The 19,817-nt window shown below is 44.7% G+C and overlaps 1 protein-coding gene across 2 annotated transcripts; it reads left to right on the top strand.

The window, feature by feature from the left end:
• Nucleotides 1-4,989: 4,989 nt before the first annotated feature.
• On the top strand, nucleotides 4,990-18,128 carry Rsad2 (radical S-adenosyl methionine domain containing 2). Of its 2 annotated transcripts, none has more exons than XM_087554611.1 (6): nucleotides 4,990-5,352; nucleotides 6,825-6,986; nucleotides 10,172-10,401; nucleotides 12,194-12,343; nucleotides 13,852-13,884; nucleotides 14,421-14,594. In XM_087554611.1, the coding sequence occupies exons 1-6, from the start codon at nucleotides 5,004-5,006 to the stop codon at nucleotides 14,499-14,501; spliced, it is 1,005 nt and encodes a 334-aa protein (XP_087410737.1). In that variant the 5' UTR covers nucleotides 4,990-5,003; the 3' UTR covers nucleotides 14,502-14,594.
• The last annotated feature ends 1,689 nt before the right edge of the window (nucleotides 18,129-19,817 follow it).

Raw genomic sequence — 19,817 nt, 5'->3', positions numbered from 1 at the left:
CTGACTTGGAGTGGACACCAGTCCCTAAAGTATGCTATTTTCCTCCTGGGAACTCACAGGGGCCATGTGTCAGTCTTTGCTAGAATATTCGGGAGGAAAATGGTGAAGAGTGAGTTTGGGGAGAATCCTGAAAAGATCTAGAATCAGCCAACACTACCCAGACTGGTCTTCAAGTCAGTGGGAACATTGTGAACTATCAATTGGCCCAAAGGTCAAATTTACAAGTTTCAGGTGTCTGTGGAGGCCATTGGTCAGTACTTATGACTGTACTGTAGTTTAATGTTTACATAAGTTCTATAGAAAGTCTGGGATATGGAGAGGTCTTGTGCGTGATGTGTGTGTGTGTGTGTGTGTGTGTGTGTGTGTGTGTGTGTGATCCCAGTGCTTTTAAAGATGATGGGAGACAAGGCCAGAGCATCCCTAAAAATCTATTGATATACTAACGTGTTGTCCACAGTGAAACAACAGAAGACCCTGTCTAAACAAGGTAGAAGGTAAGGAGCAACCCCCAACTCTGTCCTGTAACATCCACCACCAAATGAACTCTCCAGATTATACAGAAACAGACTCTGCACTTGCCTGATCCCTACTCTCTGCTGGGAAAAGAGTTAGAATTGCTAAGCCTGCCTCAGGAATGCTGAGAACATCAGGAACACTGAATGACTCACCTGTGAGCTCTGGACAGCAGGCTGTCCCTTCCTCACTTGTACTAGTTACACTTCCAGATTGTTGTGCTCAAGTCCCCGACCTGCACCAACTTAAGGGGAAAGGAATCCCTGTTGTCTCAGGGTGTGATGGGAGATGGTAGGGAAGTCACGGAGGCAGAAGCATGAGGAGCTGGTCACATTGTGTCCACAGTCAGGAAGCAGAAAGAGGACTCCCAGGGTCAACTCTTCCTCCTGGTGTTATGTGTTATTCAGTCTGGGCTCACAGCACAGCCTACAGGTGCCACTCACGTTCAGAGGAGGTCTTCCCTCCTCAGTTAAACTCCCTGGGAACATCTGAATGTACAAACACAGAGATGTTTCCACCATGACATTAGATCTAGTCAAGTTGACTATGAGGGTAACTGTCACATTTATATTTTACTCACAATTGTTGCTATCTTTATATGACCATCTCATACAGGGATCTCAATCAACATGCACTGAAGAGAAGGAAGATGAGAATCTGAAAGCTTGCCTGAGTACCTGAATTGATTAATTAGATGAATGAATGAATGAATGAATGAATGAATAATTGTAAGAAATCGACCTGCACAGAGAAGTCTTACCGAGAAGATAAGTAATGCTATTATGATAGTCAGTTATGAAGCAGCGTAGCCAGCGTTTGAACCCTGACTGAGATCTTGCGTGAGGTAAGTGTCCTAAGCTGTACTGTGAACCAGCAAGCAAATTGCAGCAGTGCCAGCCTCTGAAGCCGAGTAGACATTCCTCCCTCTACCATGGAAGCTCTACCCTTAATGATTAACCTGCACCCCAATTCTATTGACATTACGATGCCATGTGTGAGTTACACAGGACTATTCATGTTTCCCAGATATCACACAAGGTCAGGCAGACAAAGAGCTGAGTACGGAGCCGAGATGCAGCTTCCTGCCTAACCCCAGAAAACAGACGCTCCCAACCTAATACTAAATCTAGTCAGCTTGACAAGGAGGCTAGCAATCATTTTTATATTGATTGCCTTCACACTTGAGGGGATTTGTACACGACAGCTTCACACGGTCATCTCAACCAATAAGCCTCAAAGAAGTGGAAGATGGCTTGAGAAAAGTATGCATGGACATAGGAATGAATGACACGCTCAAAAATAAATCTCAAGCAGGTAATTAAATCTACCCCGAAAGCATGGGATTCAAACTCAGCTAGGACTTAGCACAGAAATATTTTCTCTTTCACTAAAGGTTGACACATAGCCATGTGACCTCGCAGAAGGGATTTCCCAAGTCGTGCCAGAGGTTACAAACACCTTTATTCCATCCGGTTTCAAGGGATTGAATCAGATAGCCCTGGCACAGCTGACCTCATTAGACAATAGGATTGTGCTCCAGAGTTTACTTTCAATTTCCTACCACAAAAATAGCAGAGGTTTCAGTTTCCATCCACAACAATGGCTCGGGGTAAGCAATGTTCTGTTGCTTCAGGAAAATGAGGGATTTCCTGGGTCACAAAGAAAGCAGGACTTGTTTGCTGAGGAAAGTGGAAGTTCACAGTGCAGTAACTAGTCCCTGAACAGAGTACCTCATCAGCAGCACCCCGTACCTGAGTACAGGACTTCAGAAGAGTCATCCAGCTCCTGCCTACGGAACCACGCCAAAGAATCAGCCAGTGGATGTTTTTTTCACCTTTCACGGGACATATATAAACAGCATTCCAATAAAAGAGGGATCTAGGGCAGCCTGATTCAGGAGTCTGTTACATGTCCTAAAGAAACGTGAAAACGAGGCCTAAGGGTGTGGCTCAGTTGGCAAAGAATCGCCTTGAAGACCTGATGGCAGCATACACCTAGGGTCCTAGCGACAGGGAAGCCTAGGGTAGGCAGATCCCCCCTGGAGCTTACCTAGCAAAATCCATTAGCTGTCCTAGGATCTGGCTGTCTCCACATGCCCAGGGCTGGGATTACAGCCAGGAAATAACAAACGTGCCATTATTTACGAAGGTTCTGGGAATCAGACTCAGGTTCCCCCATGTGCCAGGCATTAGAGCATGGTCTCTCCCCCCTGTGCTCAGAACAGAGTCACCTCCTTGCTATTTCAGAGCAAAGATTTTCTTGTTCCCCAATCAGGAAAACAGTTTAGTGATCTCCTAGTCTGTAGTAACAGAGTAGAGCTATTAATGTGTCTTAGCAGAAAGTAGTGGGGAAATGTCACAAGACCTCCGCTTGGTATATAGCTGGGATGCCTCCCGGCTCCCACTAACTCAAGTGATCTTGGAAAATACTAGGATGTACAAGAAGTTTAAGCTTAACTGAAAGAGGGGGCAGTTTCCATGACATCATCATCCAGGATGGGTGGGACTTTGCCAAAGAGCATTTCTTTCTAAGCAGCCTGTAAGTCCAGTAAACTCACAGCTCACCAAATTGGACTTGGATGGAATTGTCTGTTGGTCCTTCATCGCTGCCCTGAGATGAAAAAGACACTTGCATTCATCTCCTCACGAAATGATAACACAAATTGAGCCCTTTACCAAGGGAGTTATCTCTCCAGAGCCTGTATTACAATTTCATATCCATCAGTCTGCCCATAGATCCCCATCTTGGCTATTGGTGTGGAGGTGGGGGAATGCTACGATGAATGTGAACTTATAGTCATGTCTCTGGCATGCTGACTCCTTACCTTGAATAAATACCAGTACTGGCCATTTGGACCCCAGGACATGCTTCTTTGGCTGACTGTCCCAACAAGCTTCCCCTGAATCCTGGTCATGAAAGCCATCAAAGGAAGAAGCGCCCATGTGGTTACTCACATTGAACATGCGCAAATCCAAATTTGGAACAGTCAACTTTGTATGTACGCACAGGAGTAAATCTCCACATCTGTAACTGTTGCATGTGCAAACAGTTCTAAATGTGTCTAGGGTTATTTGCAGGTCTGTAAGTGTGGCTGAATCGTACTTGAACATCATTGTCATATTTGGACCACGCCCCTAAGACACATGCTATGCAACATGGGAACATGGCGCTCCCAGGGAAAGACAAGCCCCTTGATCACATGCTATGCAAGTATCCGCAAATCTGACAAGCAAACCAGGAAATAAGAACCCCTCTTCATATCCAGATGTTTGATAAGAGACACTCAACCTACATTCTCTTTATTTAAAGGAGAAAGCAGGTGGCTTAGAGGCAAAGGAGGAAGAATTGGAAATAGCATATCCATCGGATGTGTTAAATGGACAAAATGTTTCATTCGGAGAGGCTTTAAAGATGGCCTAAGGTTCTGATGTGCCTCCAACAGCACTTACCAACCCTCCTGGCTTGTAGTCTTCAGCCATGGCTCTGTCCCTTCCTTCTCTTAGGCAGACAGAAGAGTGGGCACGCACTCTCTACTTCCCCCAGACCCTGGAAGAAATAGAAACAGCTCAAAGAAAGCAACTGGGGGAACATGGCGCTCCCAGGGAAAGATGTCAGCAGGGACATCAAAAGAGAAGAAGTCCAGAGACTGAACAAAGCGAGTTTTGATATGTTGCCCCGAGGGACCTTATTACCGAAATATAGGAGCTTGCCTGGAGGAAAGGTACCAAACACACTGTCAGGATTGTAGTATGCTACCATACTGGCAAAACTTTAAAAGAAAGTTTGAGAAATATTCATACTGTATGCCCCTTTTTAATAATATAAAAAGGGAAAGGGTTAATTACTACGGAATCAACTTTCAAAATGGTTAATTTAGTTTGCCTAGTTTCTCTGTCACTTTTGCCTGGAATATACCAGTCTTGAGTTCCTTTGAGAGAGTTGCCAGGCACTGTCAAGGCCAGCATCCAATTGATTTGCTGCATACAAAGTTATGAAAGCCTAGGGTTCGGGTGGGTTTGTTTTGTTGCTTTGTTTGCTTATTTGGCATGGGGGAGGGGTGGGGGTGGCTGAGGTACTGAGAGCAGAATATTTAAAAATTGTTGACTATGCATAGATCACCATGATAAGGGTCTTTATACATATTTGTTTTGTTTGTTAAAATAACCTGCAAGGATGCAGCTATGTGTCTCTCTGTAAGGAACTTGTTCCAGAAACTGGCGGCTGCTGAAATCTTTGCAGTGTCATCAGGACAGATGTTTACATGGGTTATGGGGGCAGCCAGGAGCCAGAGAAAGGCAGTGGGTTGGCCTGCCTCCTGAAGTTCAGTCTTGGCTCTGGTTCAACTTTCATTTTCAGAAAACAGAAACTGCTCAGCTGAGACTTACTCAAGGGAGGTGTTTTCCTCCTCCTTGTGACACAATGCTCGGGAGGTGTGGCCGGTCTGCAGTTTATAAGCCCTTGCAGGCAGCTGCAGGTGTGTGCCTATCACCATGGGGATGCTAGTGCCTACTGCGCTGGCTGCTCGGCTGCTGAGCCTGTTCCAGCAACAGCTGGGTTCCCTCTGGAGTGGCCTGGCCATGCTGTTCTGCTGGCTGAGAATAGCATTGGGGTGGCCAGATCCTGGAAAGGGACAGCCACGGGTCCGGGGTGAGCCCAAGGAGACTCAGGAGACCCACGAAGATCCAGGCAGTGCTCAGCCCACAACCCCCGTTAGTGTCAACTACCACTTCACGCGTCAGTGCAACTACAAATGTGGCTTCTGCTTCCACACGGCCAAGACATCCTTCGTGCTGCCCCTGGAGGAGGCCAAGCGAGGACTGCTTCTGCTCAAACAGGCTGGTAAGTTCCTGGACCAGACAGAAGCCAGGATGTTCCAGGACAGTTGCACATAGGATGGGCATGGGAAGGGCTCCGTGTAAACTAGACACAGCATCACCAGGCAGGTGTCATGCGGTTTTGCATGAGTGGGCAAGGAGCGTTAGATAGACAAGAAGGGAGGTGGCCTGGCCAGAAGCGTGGAACTCACTCCTGTGAGCAGAGGTGTGTGGTCAGTGACCCTGTTTGCAACAAGTCCTCTCTGTGAACAACCTGGCAGAAGTTTCACCCTGTTCCATCTGTATTCCTTGCTAGAAACTTTTCTCTCTCTCTTAAAAAAAAAATTCTGTGTGTACTTGTAAACAAACAAGTTCTCAGAGCTGTCCAGCAAGTGTATTACACACTGAGCCACCTCCCCAGCCCGTGAGCCTTAAAATATGTTTTTGACGGGCCTGTCGTGGGATTTTTTTTTTCCTCAAGACTTGCTGCCCCACTCCATCAATCAGTCTCAGGTATAAATTCAGCAGTGAAGTGAAGATGTAGCAACTTCTCCTTCGAACTTCCCCTTCCTTCCTCCCTTCCTCCCTTCTACGCTTCTGCTCTTTCCAGAATACCTGTTCACCTAGAGGTGATCTTCTCTCTCTGGTTTCCCTTTAACTGAAGCACAGCAGATGTGTCTAGGAGGCAAGCATGCTAGCCGAACTTCCAGATGACTCATTTCCCTGGAGCAGAGCTGGGAAAGAGAAAAACCATCCGCCAGTGCTCCTGGTGCACAGTAGCCTCCAGCTAGCACACTGACCTCACCGGGACTCCCAACTGGACTTCTGATGCTCACATCAGACTGGTCCGATTCTGTGCTCTGATCATGAAACCATACAGTACATAGTACCACGCAGTAGGATCTGCCTCACTCAGCTCCAGTCTGTACCAGCTCATTACCCTCCGTAAATACAGTAAGCCTGGTTATCTCACTGGACCTGCATCAAAGTCTGGTGTTTTATCACCAGGAGTTTAGTGATGTAGCCACTCGGCCTTTGCTTTCCTAGCTGGAAACATGGTGTCTCGTTAAAATGCAGCTTGTGGATTCACTAGCCAACTAACTTATCTAAGCCTTTGCTTTTTGACAGAACTAGGTTCTGAGCCCTGACATCACACACACACACACACACACACACACACACACACACAGAGTTTTTTTTAAAAAAACAAAATAATAATATTCATTTTTATGTGTGTGTGTACACTCATTTGTTGATGTTGCCAGAGGCATAGGATCCCTGGAGGGAACTGTGAGTTGTTCAAGGTGGTTGCTGGGAACTAGACTTTGGTTCAAAAAGTCTTTCCTGTGGAGCAATCTCTCCAGCCCCATAAGCCAATAATAAATATTGCTTGGAAATATAATATAACATAATATATATTATAAACGTAAATATATAAATATTAATAACTAAACAGGTGTTTGGAAAGTGGCTAAATAAAGAGTTTTCCCCTCACAGGTATGGAGAAGATCAACTTTTCAGGAGGAGAACCCTTCCTACAGGACAGGGGTGAATACTTGGGCAAGCTCGTGAGATTCTGCAAGGAGGAGCTAGCCCTGCCCTCTGTGAGCATAGTGAGCAATGGCAGCCTTATCCGAGAGAGATGGTTCAAGGACTATGGTAAGTTTCCTTGGATGACACCTTGGTCACTGCAACTTGTACTGTTGACTCCTATGTTTCCTCCCACTAGGCTACAGGCCAGAACATCTGGGGAACGGGGAGAGAATTAAAAAACAAAATCATCCGATCTTTCTTATTCTAATATCTCCCATGTATAAATAATCTGTTTGTGGGGCTAGCTTATTTTGTTTCCGTTGGGTGCTAAGTCAACAGGTATTGGGAAGCAGGTAAGCACACAGACCTTTGCTATGCCTTCTAATATAGTATGCATGGATGACTAATGTCTAAGTTTGGCCATTACTGAAGAAAATCAGCACACTCTATAGCCATATAAATGTCTGTGTGAGAGACAGGACAGGGTAGTGAATGCCTTTGATCTGAGAACTCAGGAGGCAAATGCATCTCTGAGTTCAATGCCAGCCTGATCTATATATCTATATCTAGTAAGGCCGCTCCTTTTTAAAAATCCCTGTTAGGACTAAGTTGGTTGTAAGTCTCATCACATCAGAAGCTCACATCACATGATCTGGCTGAATTCAGGGGCTCTTTAAGATTTTCTGAGAACCCCAGGGTTCGTCCAATGCCGTCCATGTTCACAGTTTCTTGGGAGCAATACATGAAATGACGCAGATCTTGAACCCAAATGTGCAGCTATGACTATTTCGGTTCAGGAGACAGTTATAACCTCCCCTCAGGGTCTCTTTCTCTGCCCTTGCTTTGTGACCCTTTGGAGCTCTGATGTCATTCAAATGGAAGTCTGTAACTTTTGGTTGGAGACACTGACCAGATAAGCTCACAGGATGCATCTGCAGGGGTGCCTGCAGACAAGGGTGGTGCTTGTGGGTGAAGTTTGTGCAGGCAAGGAGGATATTTAGAAGCAGGGACAGTGACCCAGGGAGGAAGCTGGGGTAGTATATTAAACCAGACATCTGTGATGGAGACCACCGGGAGGTGCAAAGTGAGAGAGAAGGAGATGACAGAAGCAACATGAAGAGATAGAGCAGTGGATTGTGCTTTAGAGGGTGTACTTGGACAGTACTCTTGCTCTAGGATTGGCTCAAAAATATCTGTCCCCGTGGCAAGGAGTGTGGACAGGAGGATGACTTCAGTACAGTGTCAGAGACTGGCTGCCCAAAACTGTTGATGTGACCCAGCATTCTTGCCTCGAGAAAGAGGAACACACAGACGACAAAAGCCAAATACAATCCTCTCTTCGTAGTAGCCGGGTAGCTGCCAATGACAAATGTTATTTGATGTTTATAATAGATGGAAATATGAATGTGGCATAGCCTCAAATTATCTAGGAGGCATAAAACCATAGTCTCTGTTAAATATGCCAAGTAAAAACGTCTGCAAATAACTTGGATCTATGCGCACGAGGAAAAGCTGGTCAGAGCCTCACATCTCCAAGTTAAGAGTTTGCCAAGATTCTTTCAGTGAGAGCAAACACAGAGCAATAGACAGCAGGGCACAGGTGTGGATGACCCTGTCCAGAGAGGACATCTGCTCCTGAGCCAATCTCTAACTGACCTGACACAGGTACTGCTTTCTTCCTAGCAGCGAACCTCAGGTGACGTTTGGGCTGTCTTCACACAGGAGACTCCCTTGGGTGTTGGGTCAGAGAGTGGCACACAATGGTGGTCACTGGGACACATTATTGTTAGGTATATAGCCAATGGGACCCCAACAATATAGCCAAACACATCCCACTTAGGTTTGCACAATCCTGACAAATGGCCCCATGGCTGGAGCTTACACACATCACTCCCATTGGTTACACAAGCTGGAGCAACAGCCGTTGTATATGCAGGAAAACATGGTGCCCTACGAGAGCTCCAGGGCTTCTAGGAAAACACAGGGACTGAGCAAACAAATGGGCTCTGTCAAACCATTCCTCCCAAGAGTTGTAACCAGGAGGAGGGGACATCACAGAAATACAGCCAAAGGTAGAGAGGTGTCAGGATGCAAAAATGGACTCACAGATGCTCAGTGTTCTTGTATATCAGCAAGACAGGGCACTTCTGGAAGGAACCAGTTTTCACATGTTAGGTTTTGAACTTCTGCTTTTCCTTGCTTTTGTTAGAAGCTAATGTCTAGTTGCCTCATCCTGTTTGATATCCCTCTAGGAATTTACTCGAGGTCAAGTTTTAGAACACATTGAGTTGTTTTAAATAGCAGCTTTATTTTGGCTCCTTTTTGTGCTTGTTAAATATAGGCAATAGGAATTAAGCCTTAAACAGGAGCTAAAATTAGTCTTTTCATGACTATAGAGAATACTGAATGCAGAGAATAGAGTCTAAAAGGACTCTTAGCTTCTATAATGTGAAAAAAAATTAAGATAAAATAGAGAAGTTTGGAGATGCTCAGTGACCCAGAGCACTCAAGCATGGTCATCTGCAAGGATCATCTCAGCTCTGAGGATGCCTGTTCTTCTCAGACAGGGGACAGCAGGGAGCAGGTCAGGGAGAGAGGTCACAGGAAGCAGGAAAACCTGAAGCTGCAGAAACCAGTAAAGAGAGGTGAAAACCAAGATGATTTTCAATAGTTTCTGAGCTCTTCAAATGACTCCTTATCAGAACTCTTAATGAGTGACCTAGCAGGGTGGGGCCTGGCTGAAGGGTGGCTCCTACACCCAGCTTGCCTTTATCTACGTATTCTTGGCCTCTAGATTAGTTGCGCCTGACATAGCACAGAGTCTCTGTAAATATTTACATAGTAAATAAAATGTAGCGAGTAAAATGCAGTAAAAAGGAAGCTTATGAGTCTGGTAAAAATACTAGATATTATCTATGAAGCAATTTTGACTGTGTGCAAGACAAATCTATAATTGTTCATTAAGTGATAGAAATAGGCTCCATAATTTAAATGATCTCTATGATGAAATAAGTGGAAAACCTGATTAAAATATGCCATTGATTCTTCATGTATATACATTATGCAGAGTTTAAAATTGATCACATTAAGGAGCTCTGTGCTTTCATTATACATGTATGTATTTTAATGATAATGTACACACCACACGTAATTCACATCTCTGACTTTCATGTGTATGAGACAGGGAATCATAAAATTCCTTCAGACACCGCTGGGACGAACAATGGGCCTTACTATAAAGAGATGTAAATGAAGTCGAGGACTCAGGGGGAATTTTTTAAAAATTATTCTTACTATCATTTTTCCTGCAGGAGACTATTTGGACATTCTTGCTATCTCCTGTGACAGCTTTGATGAGCAGGTTAATGTTCTCATTGGTCGTGGCCAAGGGAAAAAGAACCATGTGGAAAACCTTCAAAAGCTGCGGAAGTGGTGCAGGGATTACAAGGTGGCTTTCAAGATCAATTCCGTCATTAATCGCTTCAACGTGGACGAAGATATGAATGAGCACATCAAGGCGCTGAGCCCTGTCCGCTGGAAGGTGAGTCCAGCGGAGCACGCTCGACTTTACGCCACAAACACGCTCGAGAAGCTTGGCCCAGTGACACTGAAAACAAGAATACTGGGGATTCTGGAATTTTCTAGCCAGGACCTTGGCTCTTCTCTCTGTTTGGCCTACACTTTACTATTCCTCGTCTCATATTCTGTGGGCAAAACCTTGAAATAATTTCCTTCAGGACTTGTCTGAGAGTAAAGGTCAAGGCCATGTTGAGTGATTGGAGATGTTCTGAATAATAATAATAATAATAATAATAATAATAATAATAATAATAATAATAATAATAGAGCATTTATTCCCACTCCTGACTTGTGTATGGATGGAGGCTAGGTGTTCCTCTTAAATTTCGATGCTCTTGAGTTTGCATTGAATTACTTGGGACAGGGGAGTATGTAAAGCAAAGTCAGCCTTTATTTCAAAATACATTCCTTACAACTGGCCCAGATGTCAGGCACTGGTAGTCCCAGGCTCATAAAGATACAAGCCAGCCTATCATAGGTAGAACCCATAACCCTCAGGGGAAAGTCACTGTAAATTCAAATTTTCTACACTTGACTGCTCAGAGCCCCTCAAGAAAGGCTGCTAGGAAGGGTAGCTTCTTGAACTTCTCCCTGCCCTTATATCTAATAAGGGCAAGCCAGGAGGGTTGTCATGTGCACATATTTTTAACAAGCCACATGGTAACTCCTGTGTAGTTCCTTGAATCTGTGCCTGGAGACAGAGTAGACATGCCTAAGGGTAAGATTTGAGAACTGAGTTTTGGCAAGGACTATAGCATGGAGGACATATGTTCCATGACACTTGTATGTGGAGAACGTGGGGACGTAGGAGAATACCAAACTGAATTGCAAAACACCATGGAAGAAGTTGTCTGACTATATTTTGAAAGCAAGGAAGAATTTCCGCATGTGGGATGACCCAGGCAAGAGGGTCCCAGCCAGTCCAGTGTCATGCTCACCCACGGAAAGCTGTCATTTCAAGGTCACCTTTGATCTTCTTTATATATAGTGAGCCCCGCAGTGGGGATAAAGAGATATCATTTTTCTTTGATTGGACTATAATATGTTTGGAAGTAGGTTCAGGGGAAGTAAAACATGCTATATGCTTTAGAGATTTTTTAAAGTATAGATGTATTAAAATCGAATGTCAGTAACACCTTTGGGCACAGAGTAAATAGAAAGAATAATGAGTGGTAGAAGTAGGGAGAGGCAGAGACTTCTGACAGAGGACCCCAGAGACCTAAGGCTTGCCTCATTCAGTCATCTGTCATGTTGTTCGCCTTCTCTCTCCCTCACCTCAGGGTCACTGACTCCTACTGCTTCTCACTTTTCTACTATCTCTCACTCTTCTCCCTTCACCCTCTTATTCATAAAGTTCCTCTACACATTTTTCCTCCTTGCCTTGGATCGCTCTTCTCTCATGGCCTTTGCCTGCAATCTTCTGCCTCCCACACAGGTTTCCAGGTCGGCCATTTCAAGATACTGGCTGCCAGTGGTAAGGGTCAGTTCCTGCTTCTTAGGCATCTCTGATGTCGGTGGGCTTTTTACTGATATAGGCAGTTCCCCAAGGGAAAGCCTCTTTACTTCATTAGCTCCACCACTTGTGGCTCAGAGCCTTATATTGTAAGTCTTCACAGACATAGCAGTGACTAACAGTTGTATTCTGAGCTCACTAGGCGTGAGTTGGGTAGGATCAGCACTTGGGGAGGGTCTTCTCTTCGCTGAAGACTTGTAGTGAGCGATGGTGTGAGGCTCTTGGCTTTTCTCTCTCCCAGGTTTTCCAATGCCTCCTGATTGAGGGTGAGAACTCAGGAGAAGATGCCCTGAGGGAAGCAGAAAGATTTCTTATAAGCAATGAAGAATTTGAAGCATTCTTACAGCGTCACAAAGATGTGTCCTGCTTGGTGCCTGAATCTAACCAGAAGGTTAGATGCAGCAAAAGCTGCCTTCTTCACTACCGCATATGATTCTACATATTGATCTACTACAAAGATTCTAAGTGGGGAAAGTGGTGGCTTTCTCTCCTGAGAGCTTTGTGATTTGCCATGTTGTTATTCTAGACATTCTGGAAGGAAGAAGGGGAGAGGAATACAATCCTAGAATCAAAGAGATGGAGGTCCATCATGGACACCTTTCATTGGGGGGTGGGGTTCTTCAATGGTAGTAATTTCTTTTCTATCCAAAAATGGGTTTACCTAGACCACCTCAGAGATGATGTGATAAAAACGGATACTCACATGTATAACTCAATATAAAATTAACACACGCACTCAAACTCTACATGTGTCAGGGAAGCATGTGAATAGTGCTCAAACATTTAGGAAAGGTGGACTGTTTCAGTGTCGCTTTCAGTGTCATTACAAATGGCCCTCATACCTCCTTTCTAGTGATGATTTTAAAAGTTGGATAAAATATAGAAGAAATGTTTTGCTAGCTCTCAGGGTCTATATAGAAAGTAGCCAAGGAGCAGGGTTGCACTACATTCTTTCATTATTGTATTTGTGGTTTGTGTTTGTTGGTTTGGGTGGTAGTGACTTCCACAGTGTGGTGCAGAGCAGTTGGGACACAGACTGTGTCCCCTGCATATCCAGAAATATTAACTGGTCTTGAAATGTGTCTTAGGAGACTGCCTGGTGGAAGTTCTGGATTCAATCCCCCAGCGTAGCTAAAAACTGTCACTGCACATCTGTAACCCAGCATCCAGGAAGTGGTGTCAGGAGGACTAAAAACTCAAGGATATCCTTGGCTAGGTAGTGAGTTCGAGGTCAGCCTAGGCTACCTGATGTCCTGTCAAAAAGGAGGGGAAATAGAGGGGGAGGAGGGAAGGAAGGGAAGAGAAAGGAGGGGGAACAAGGAAGGAAGGAAGGAAGGAAGGAAGGAAGGAAGGAAGGAAGGAAGGAAGGAAGGAAACAGGAGGAAGAAAGAAATATTATTTGCTGCCTAGCCTTTATTAGGAGAAAAATGTTTGCCAAAACTTCCCTACAGACAGCACCGAGGTGCCCAATACACCCAAGTCTCAAGTCTCAAGTAAGGTCTCAGCAATGTTGGGAGCTTCAGAAACACAGTCCTTTGCAGAGAGCATGGCTTGAACATTGAAATCCTGGGAGAGTCTTGAATGGTGGCCTCTGTGGTAGGACTGAGAGATGACAACAGCTCTCCTGGAAATAGCTCGAGGATAAAAGAAACCAGCACTCAAAACAGGCCTCAGTGTCAAAGTCTTTTGGTCTGAGGCAGAAAATCCAGAATGACTGACCGTGCAGACTCTCCATTGCTGGGACCACTCCACAGCCCTGCAAATAGATGTAGAATGTGAGAAGGAGAGAAAAAATTCAGGGCACAGACAGACACCATAGGAGGGGCAGCCAGTGAGACATACAAAATAAACCATGTGTGTTAGATGAAAACTAAAGTTTGATTATTTTTTCCACTGCAGATGAAAGACTCCTACCTTATCCTGGATGAATATGTGAGTATTCCCCATGAGCTGTAAAATTACTTTAAAGTTAGCAGAGCAGCAATGCCAGAACTGTGCTAAACCGAGCTCCTTCAGAACACATCTGGTATGCCCAGAGCTCCCCTGGTGGTTATCCTCAGCATGGTACTGCCTTGGCTTCACATGTCACCCTTCCTCTCTGCACTTCCCAGGCACTATCCTGGGCTGGGCTGGCACTAGCCACCATGAGATGACATCCCAGGTAGCCATGCCTCTGCAGATGTCATAGGACGTCCCACTCAGGAGAGCCCACCATGGTGTGGTCTCTGTGGGTTTGAGGGTTCTGTTGTGACAGCAACACTGTCACCTCCGCTCCACACTGTCTTGGATAGCTCAGGGGCTGCCAACACCTGCAGTGCAGATGAACCTTGACAATGGGAGGAAGTCTTATTGTCCCCTTCAGACCCCACCAACGTTATCTCCACGACCACTGCTTCCAAAGGAAAACCCGCCCTTCTTTAAAAAGGAATGAAATCATTGCTTTCCTTTTCTTTGTTGTTGTTATTTAGAACTTCTGGATTTATAACTTCTGCTGGTATCCCCCAGAGGACAGACAATTCCATTCCTGGCTCTGTGCACTCATGTGTTGACCTTGGCTTTTTGAGAAATATCTGTTACAACTTTTGTGTTTTGTTATTTTCAAATTAAGCAATGATAAAATACAGCAGTTGTACTTATTGTCAACATGAATTTTATTCAGTTAAGGTGGAAAGTTACCAGTGAACTACTCGGGTTATGGATCTAAAGAAGAGGGGAAATGAAAGTTATTTTAGAGTATAAACTCTCCTGATGGGCTGAAAATTTTTGAATAGCGCTGTTCAGTAAACCATGTGAGCCACAGAGTCAGAACAGACATGAATGAATCAAAATTTAATATTGTTTTTCCGATCGGATAACACTGCAATTCAGTGTGTGTCACCTGATTCCCTACAGAACGTAGAGAAACACAAGTACAAAAGACCTCACTTGTGCCTACAATGTTGAGAAGGAAAGAGTCAGAGGACGTCTAATGGATAGGATGTGCTGGGGGAACTTCTGTTCTTGGCCCTGCCCTTGCCCACCTCAGTAGCCTCTGTCTTGTCCCCTGTTCCTATCAGGAGAAGCGTGTGTGAGGATTCACATCACACACATAGCTGCCATTTTTTTCTGAGGTCAATTGAGCTGAGTTTCTCACAACACAGGGCAGCAGCCGCTCTGCTCTGCTCTGCGCTCTCAATGACATCAGTGCACATGTGGAACAAATCTAGGCGCCCACATTTAGAGAAAGTCTGTTCTTAATGTCCTCTCCACTCCAAGAAAGAATCAAGTCCTCTGGTCATAAGACACTGTTCACGATACTCCAGCCCTACCTATGTTCAAACCAAACTCTGCATGGCTGTGTGTTGTGCGAGCTGGGGATCGAGTCTGAGGAATTTAGAGTCTATCTTAGATCTCAATACACAGAGTCCATGTTCGGGATGTCAGAAATACTTTTCATAGGATACTCTTAGCTGGGTTTCACAGGACACACCATATGAAAACATACCTATTTCTACCTTGCTTTTCCCAGATGCGCTTTCTGAACTGTACCGGTGGCCGGAAGGACCCTTCCAGGTCCATCCTGGATGTTGGCGTGGAGGAAGCGATCAAATTCAGTGGGTTTGATGAGAAGATGTTTCTGAAGCGCGGGGGGAAGTATGTATGGAGTAAGGCTGACCTGAAGCTAGACTGGTGAGGTGAGATTGGACGGAGACTCTAACCAGCTACGAGGAGTCCACGAGCAGCCGCTCGCCACCACGCACATCTGGCTGTCTACGGACTGTTGCTACTGAGAATGCACTCTATGTTCTTTCTTTCAGTTTGACTGAACTAAGAAAGGAGTAAAACCATTCTGTGAACCCTTATACAGCCGATAAGGGTCCTCCACAGGGAAGGAGTTCAGTTCACAGAGGAACAAGGTCCAGCGATCTCAAAGAACTCACATTTTATTTGTATTCGAATTTTTGTATGGATCGTTACTGTGAATCCCATGTTTCCTTTTCCCTTTCTGTTCCCCCATGAGAAACTGGGTTATTTTCTGCTAACTATGCCAGTTTTGTCAACAGGAAGGATCACAAAACACACCCTGCGATTACTGCTGACTGTTCTAATGCTTTTCTGCTTTGGAATCTCGGACTTTTTGCTCAGAAATATAGAATCAAGAAGTGTGTTATAGAGCCGTACGTGAGAACCTTACTCTTTTGCAAGGAGCATATGGAAGGAGGTACTTCTGAGGACGGTGTGTTCATGGCCTCAGCCTCTGCTGCTGCTGCTGCTTCAAGGATGGCTGTTCTATATCGTACCAATTCCTTCAAGGTTCTGGACAAAGCCAAGGTACACTTTACCTTTCATGGCATGGCCGTGAAGATGGCACTGACAGCCGCAACCACCCCAGCACTGAGGCTGCCTGAGTCTGTCAGGCTAAAAGGTTGTCCCACTTTTCTGAAAAGCTACAAGGGCTCTTCTGCACATCCAGCAGAATCATGACAGGATGGGCATGGAGGACTCTTCAGGAGTATGAAATGTGGCTGCTGCTCCTTACCATATTTCTCATGAAACTCTGAAATAAGACCTAGTAGTCTAGGTCACCATGAGAAAATAATTTCTTCTCTACATCAAATAAGCAAAAGAGAGAACATGAACTAGCCCAAATCTTCTTCCTGTGGAAGCATTGCATGAGTTTATTCAACCTAGACAGCCTCACTGCTTGGAAAATAATTCCCTGGAAATTAAATAAATACCATGGAAAAGAAATTAAACTCCTCTGCAATCCCACTGTGGCCACTAGAGGGCACCAGGAAGTCAGACTTCATTGTCTCAGAGACTTTTCTTCAGTCTTTTTTTAGAATTTGGTGAATTTTAATTCTGTTCCTTATCTGTTTTGTCTTTGTTTTTTGTTTTGGTGCCTATTACTAAAATTAATACTAAACATTTTCCAAGGAACTGGAATTTTGGCCATTTACAAAAGGTCTTCATTCTTTAGTGAGGTCACTATAATTCAACTAAGACATACTCTGTCTCATTAAAAATAGGTCAGGTTTTCTGTGTTTTCTGTCTTGTTTGTTTGTGTGTGTGTGTTTACCTATTTTTGCTTGAATATAGATATAACTATGTATCCCAGGCTAGCCTGGAACTCATGATACCTCTGCCTTAACCTCCCCCTCTTAAGTGCCAGGAATTACCCAACTCCTGTACAGAGATTTTTAAGAGAAGTTTGAGTCACATTCCCCCCTGCAGATTGTGATTTTTTTTTTAAGTTAAGTCCTGTGTACTTAGTTCACCTGGGAAACCATGACATCCCAGAGGACATGGGCAGACACCCACTTGGTCACACGACAGAGGGAAGCTGCATGTTTCTTTCCCTAATTAAAGTAGAGCATGAAGAAAGTATGATTGGAAAGTGAGCCATCATTCTACATGTACCCCCAACCCCTTGTGCATGCACTGGCGGTGGGAGATCTCTGTGCTTAAAATATTGAAAAGTCCCCTTTCCTTAAAGGGAAAAATTACGATATTTTACTATCGTAGTACAAATCAAACTTGGATTAGATCATACATTGGTTTGCTTTTTCAGTGTTAAATCTGGGTGTTCATTTTGTAAAGCATACGCTCCCTGCTGGGGAAACAAGGAGTGATCTAGTTGACATTTGTTAAGTGTGACCAGCAGATACCTTGTGTCCCATGATTGATTTATGCAGAGCAGTAATACTGGGAAGGGGGATTTACTTAAGAACATCGACGGGTAGGACATCCAACACTGATTTCAAAGTTTTGGCTTCTTTATTATAATGTGTTCGGCGGTAAAAAAAAGTCATGGGTTGTTTTCTTTGAAGCTGAAAGTCTCATGGTGTTATTTACCTAAATTATCTGAAAAATTTAAAAGGGGCCCAGGTTTCATTCTGCGTTGGAGTTTGGGGGTCTAATTGTTGCATAAATAAACAGGCAACCAATCATCAGAGGTTGACTCCTCCCATCAATAATTCAGCTCGTGTTTTACCCTTTTGATGGACTGATGTTGTTTCATAAGCTATTAGTAGTCCAAGAACAATCATGCAGGCCTCATGTGAATGTGTTCAGATGAGGTTTGATGTTCGGGATACATGTGCATGTATCTCCCTGTAGAATGACACTGTATTTTGAGGCATTGCTCTAGTGTATGGAAACGTGATCTGTGTATTAAAATGTTTTATGCATGACCTAAGACTCTGTGTTAGTCTCTCTTTGGTGTGTAACAGTCACTGTGCACTTTTACATGGTGAGTTGAATAGAAGTGAGTTCACTCTATAACTCAACCAAGTGATGGATGCTGTCAGTTCCAGACATCCCAGTCTGCAGCAGGGCTGCATGGAGCTGAACCACTGGAGAAAGTGTTCCAACCTAACACAAAAGCCAGTGTTTGAGAGCCCAGCAACCAAAACCCTGTCAGGCTCAGAAGGGCAGCGGTGCAGCTGGCCAGAGAAGGTCGCCCCAAAGCTCTTGCTGTGGCCACCAGTATGAAGGGTGCTACTACTCGGTAATACTTGGCCGTACTTGGTCAGCAGTTCAGAACCCAGAACAAAATCTGTTCTTGTAGGTCCTGTCCCTGTGAGATGGCCGGGTGCTGACTCCAACAATAGACTCACTCAGCAGAAGTGTGAGACAGCCACCATCCAATTTACCATAGTAGTTCACACAGAAGGGCCGGTCTCCAGCACCAGATCTGAACTGAATACTTTAAAAGGCTCAGTGGCGGTCAGGCAACTCTGCTGATTGACAGTGGCAGCCATCTAACTGCTGGATGACATCTTCTCCCAGGCACTTTCTCTATCTCAACCTCTGCTGAAACCATCGCTGAGAGATGCATGTATTTGGTGAGTCAGCAAGAAGAGACTCCTTCAGACTTCTACAGTACACTCAGAGGTGTGTCTCCTAGGTAACTCTTAAGTGAGGCCCCACTGACACCAAAGCAAAGCATCGAGACGCAGTGCTCGGATCACTAGGGCACTCTCTGTGTGATGACTCAGGAGAAGATCTCAAGACCATGAAGATTGCAGCTCAGTTAGCAGACCCACATTCCACAGCCCCTGCTGTGACACTATTCCCAGGAGAGTGAATGAAACACGTTAGGAATGCACAGGTCCTCAGGGTGTAGCTAAGAAAAAAATCCTGGTGGCCTTTGGCTTGTTTTCATAATATGTTTGAATTGTTGTCAACCTGAGATTTCCAAAGAGAAAGGGAGCAAAAGCAGCCATTATGACGTCAGCAATGGCCTTTCACCTCCAGCAGAAGATCTCTTCCATCTTGGCTTTTGCAAACCAGGACTAGGGGGTGGGTCCCAGTCCCTAAAGCCTGCTATATTCTTCCTGGGAAGACTCAGGAGCAGTGCAACAGTCTTTGCTAAAATATACAGGAGGACAATGGCAAAAGGGGCATTTGGAGAAAGTCCTAAAAATATCTACCATCAGTAATTCTCATCAGGCTTGGCCTTCAAGTCCTTAGCTGGTACGATGCTTGCCCTTTGACTTAAGATAGATGCTTAATGTAAATTACTAAATCCAAAAGAAAAACTAGACTTTGAAGACTGGGCTGTGGGCAAAAGCACTTGCCACTGAAGCCTGGAGACCCCAGTTCAGATCTTCAAAACTTATATAAAAGAGCACAGGGTAGTGAGTCTTAGGAAACTCAATACTCCTACAAGATGAGAGGACAGGACAATCTCCAGAAGTTCAAGGACAGCTATCCTATCAGAGTGTGGACAGTGGGGAGACAGGAGACCTTGTCCTCTGACCTCCATACCCCAGACGTGGGATACATAACACACACTCACAAACAGGGACACACACACACACACACACACACACACACACACACACACAATGATATGGAGAGGTGTCTAAGACATGTGGGAA

The sequence above is a fragment of the Rattus norvegicus genome, chromosome 6, assembly GCF_021556685.1.
Source record: "Rattus norvegicus strain SHRSP/BbbUtx chromosome 6, alternate assembly SHRSP_T2T, whole genome shotgun sequence".
In the NCBI taxonomy this organism is placed as follows: domain Eukaryota; kingdom Metazoa; phylum Chordata; class Mammalia; order Rodentia; family Muridae; genus Rattus; species Rattus norvegicus.
The sequence above is the reverse complement of the archived record's forward strand: the minus strand, read 5'-3'. Positions and strand labels throughout refer to the sequence as shown.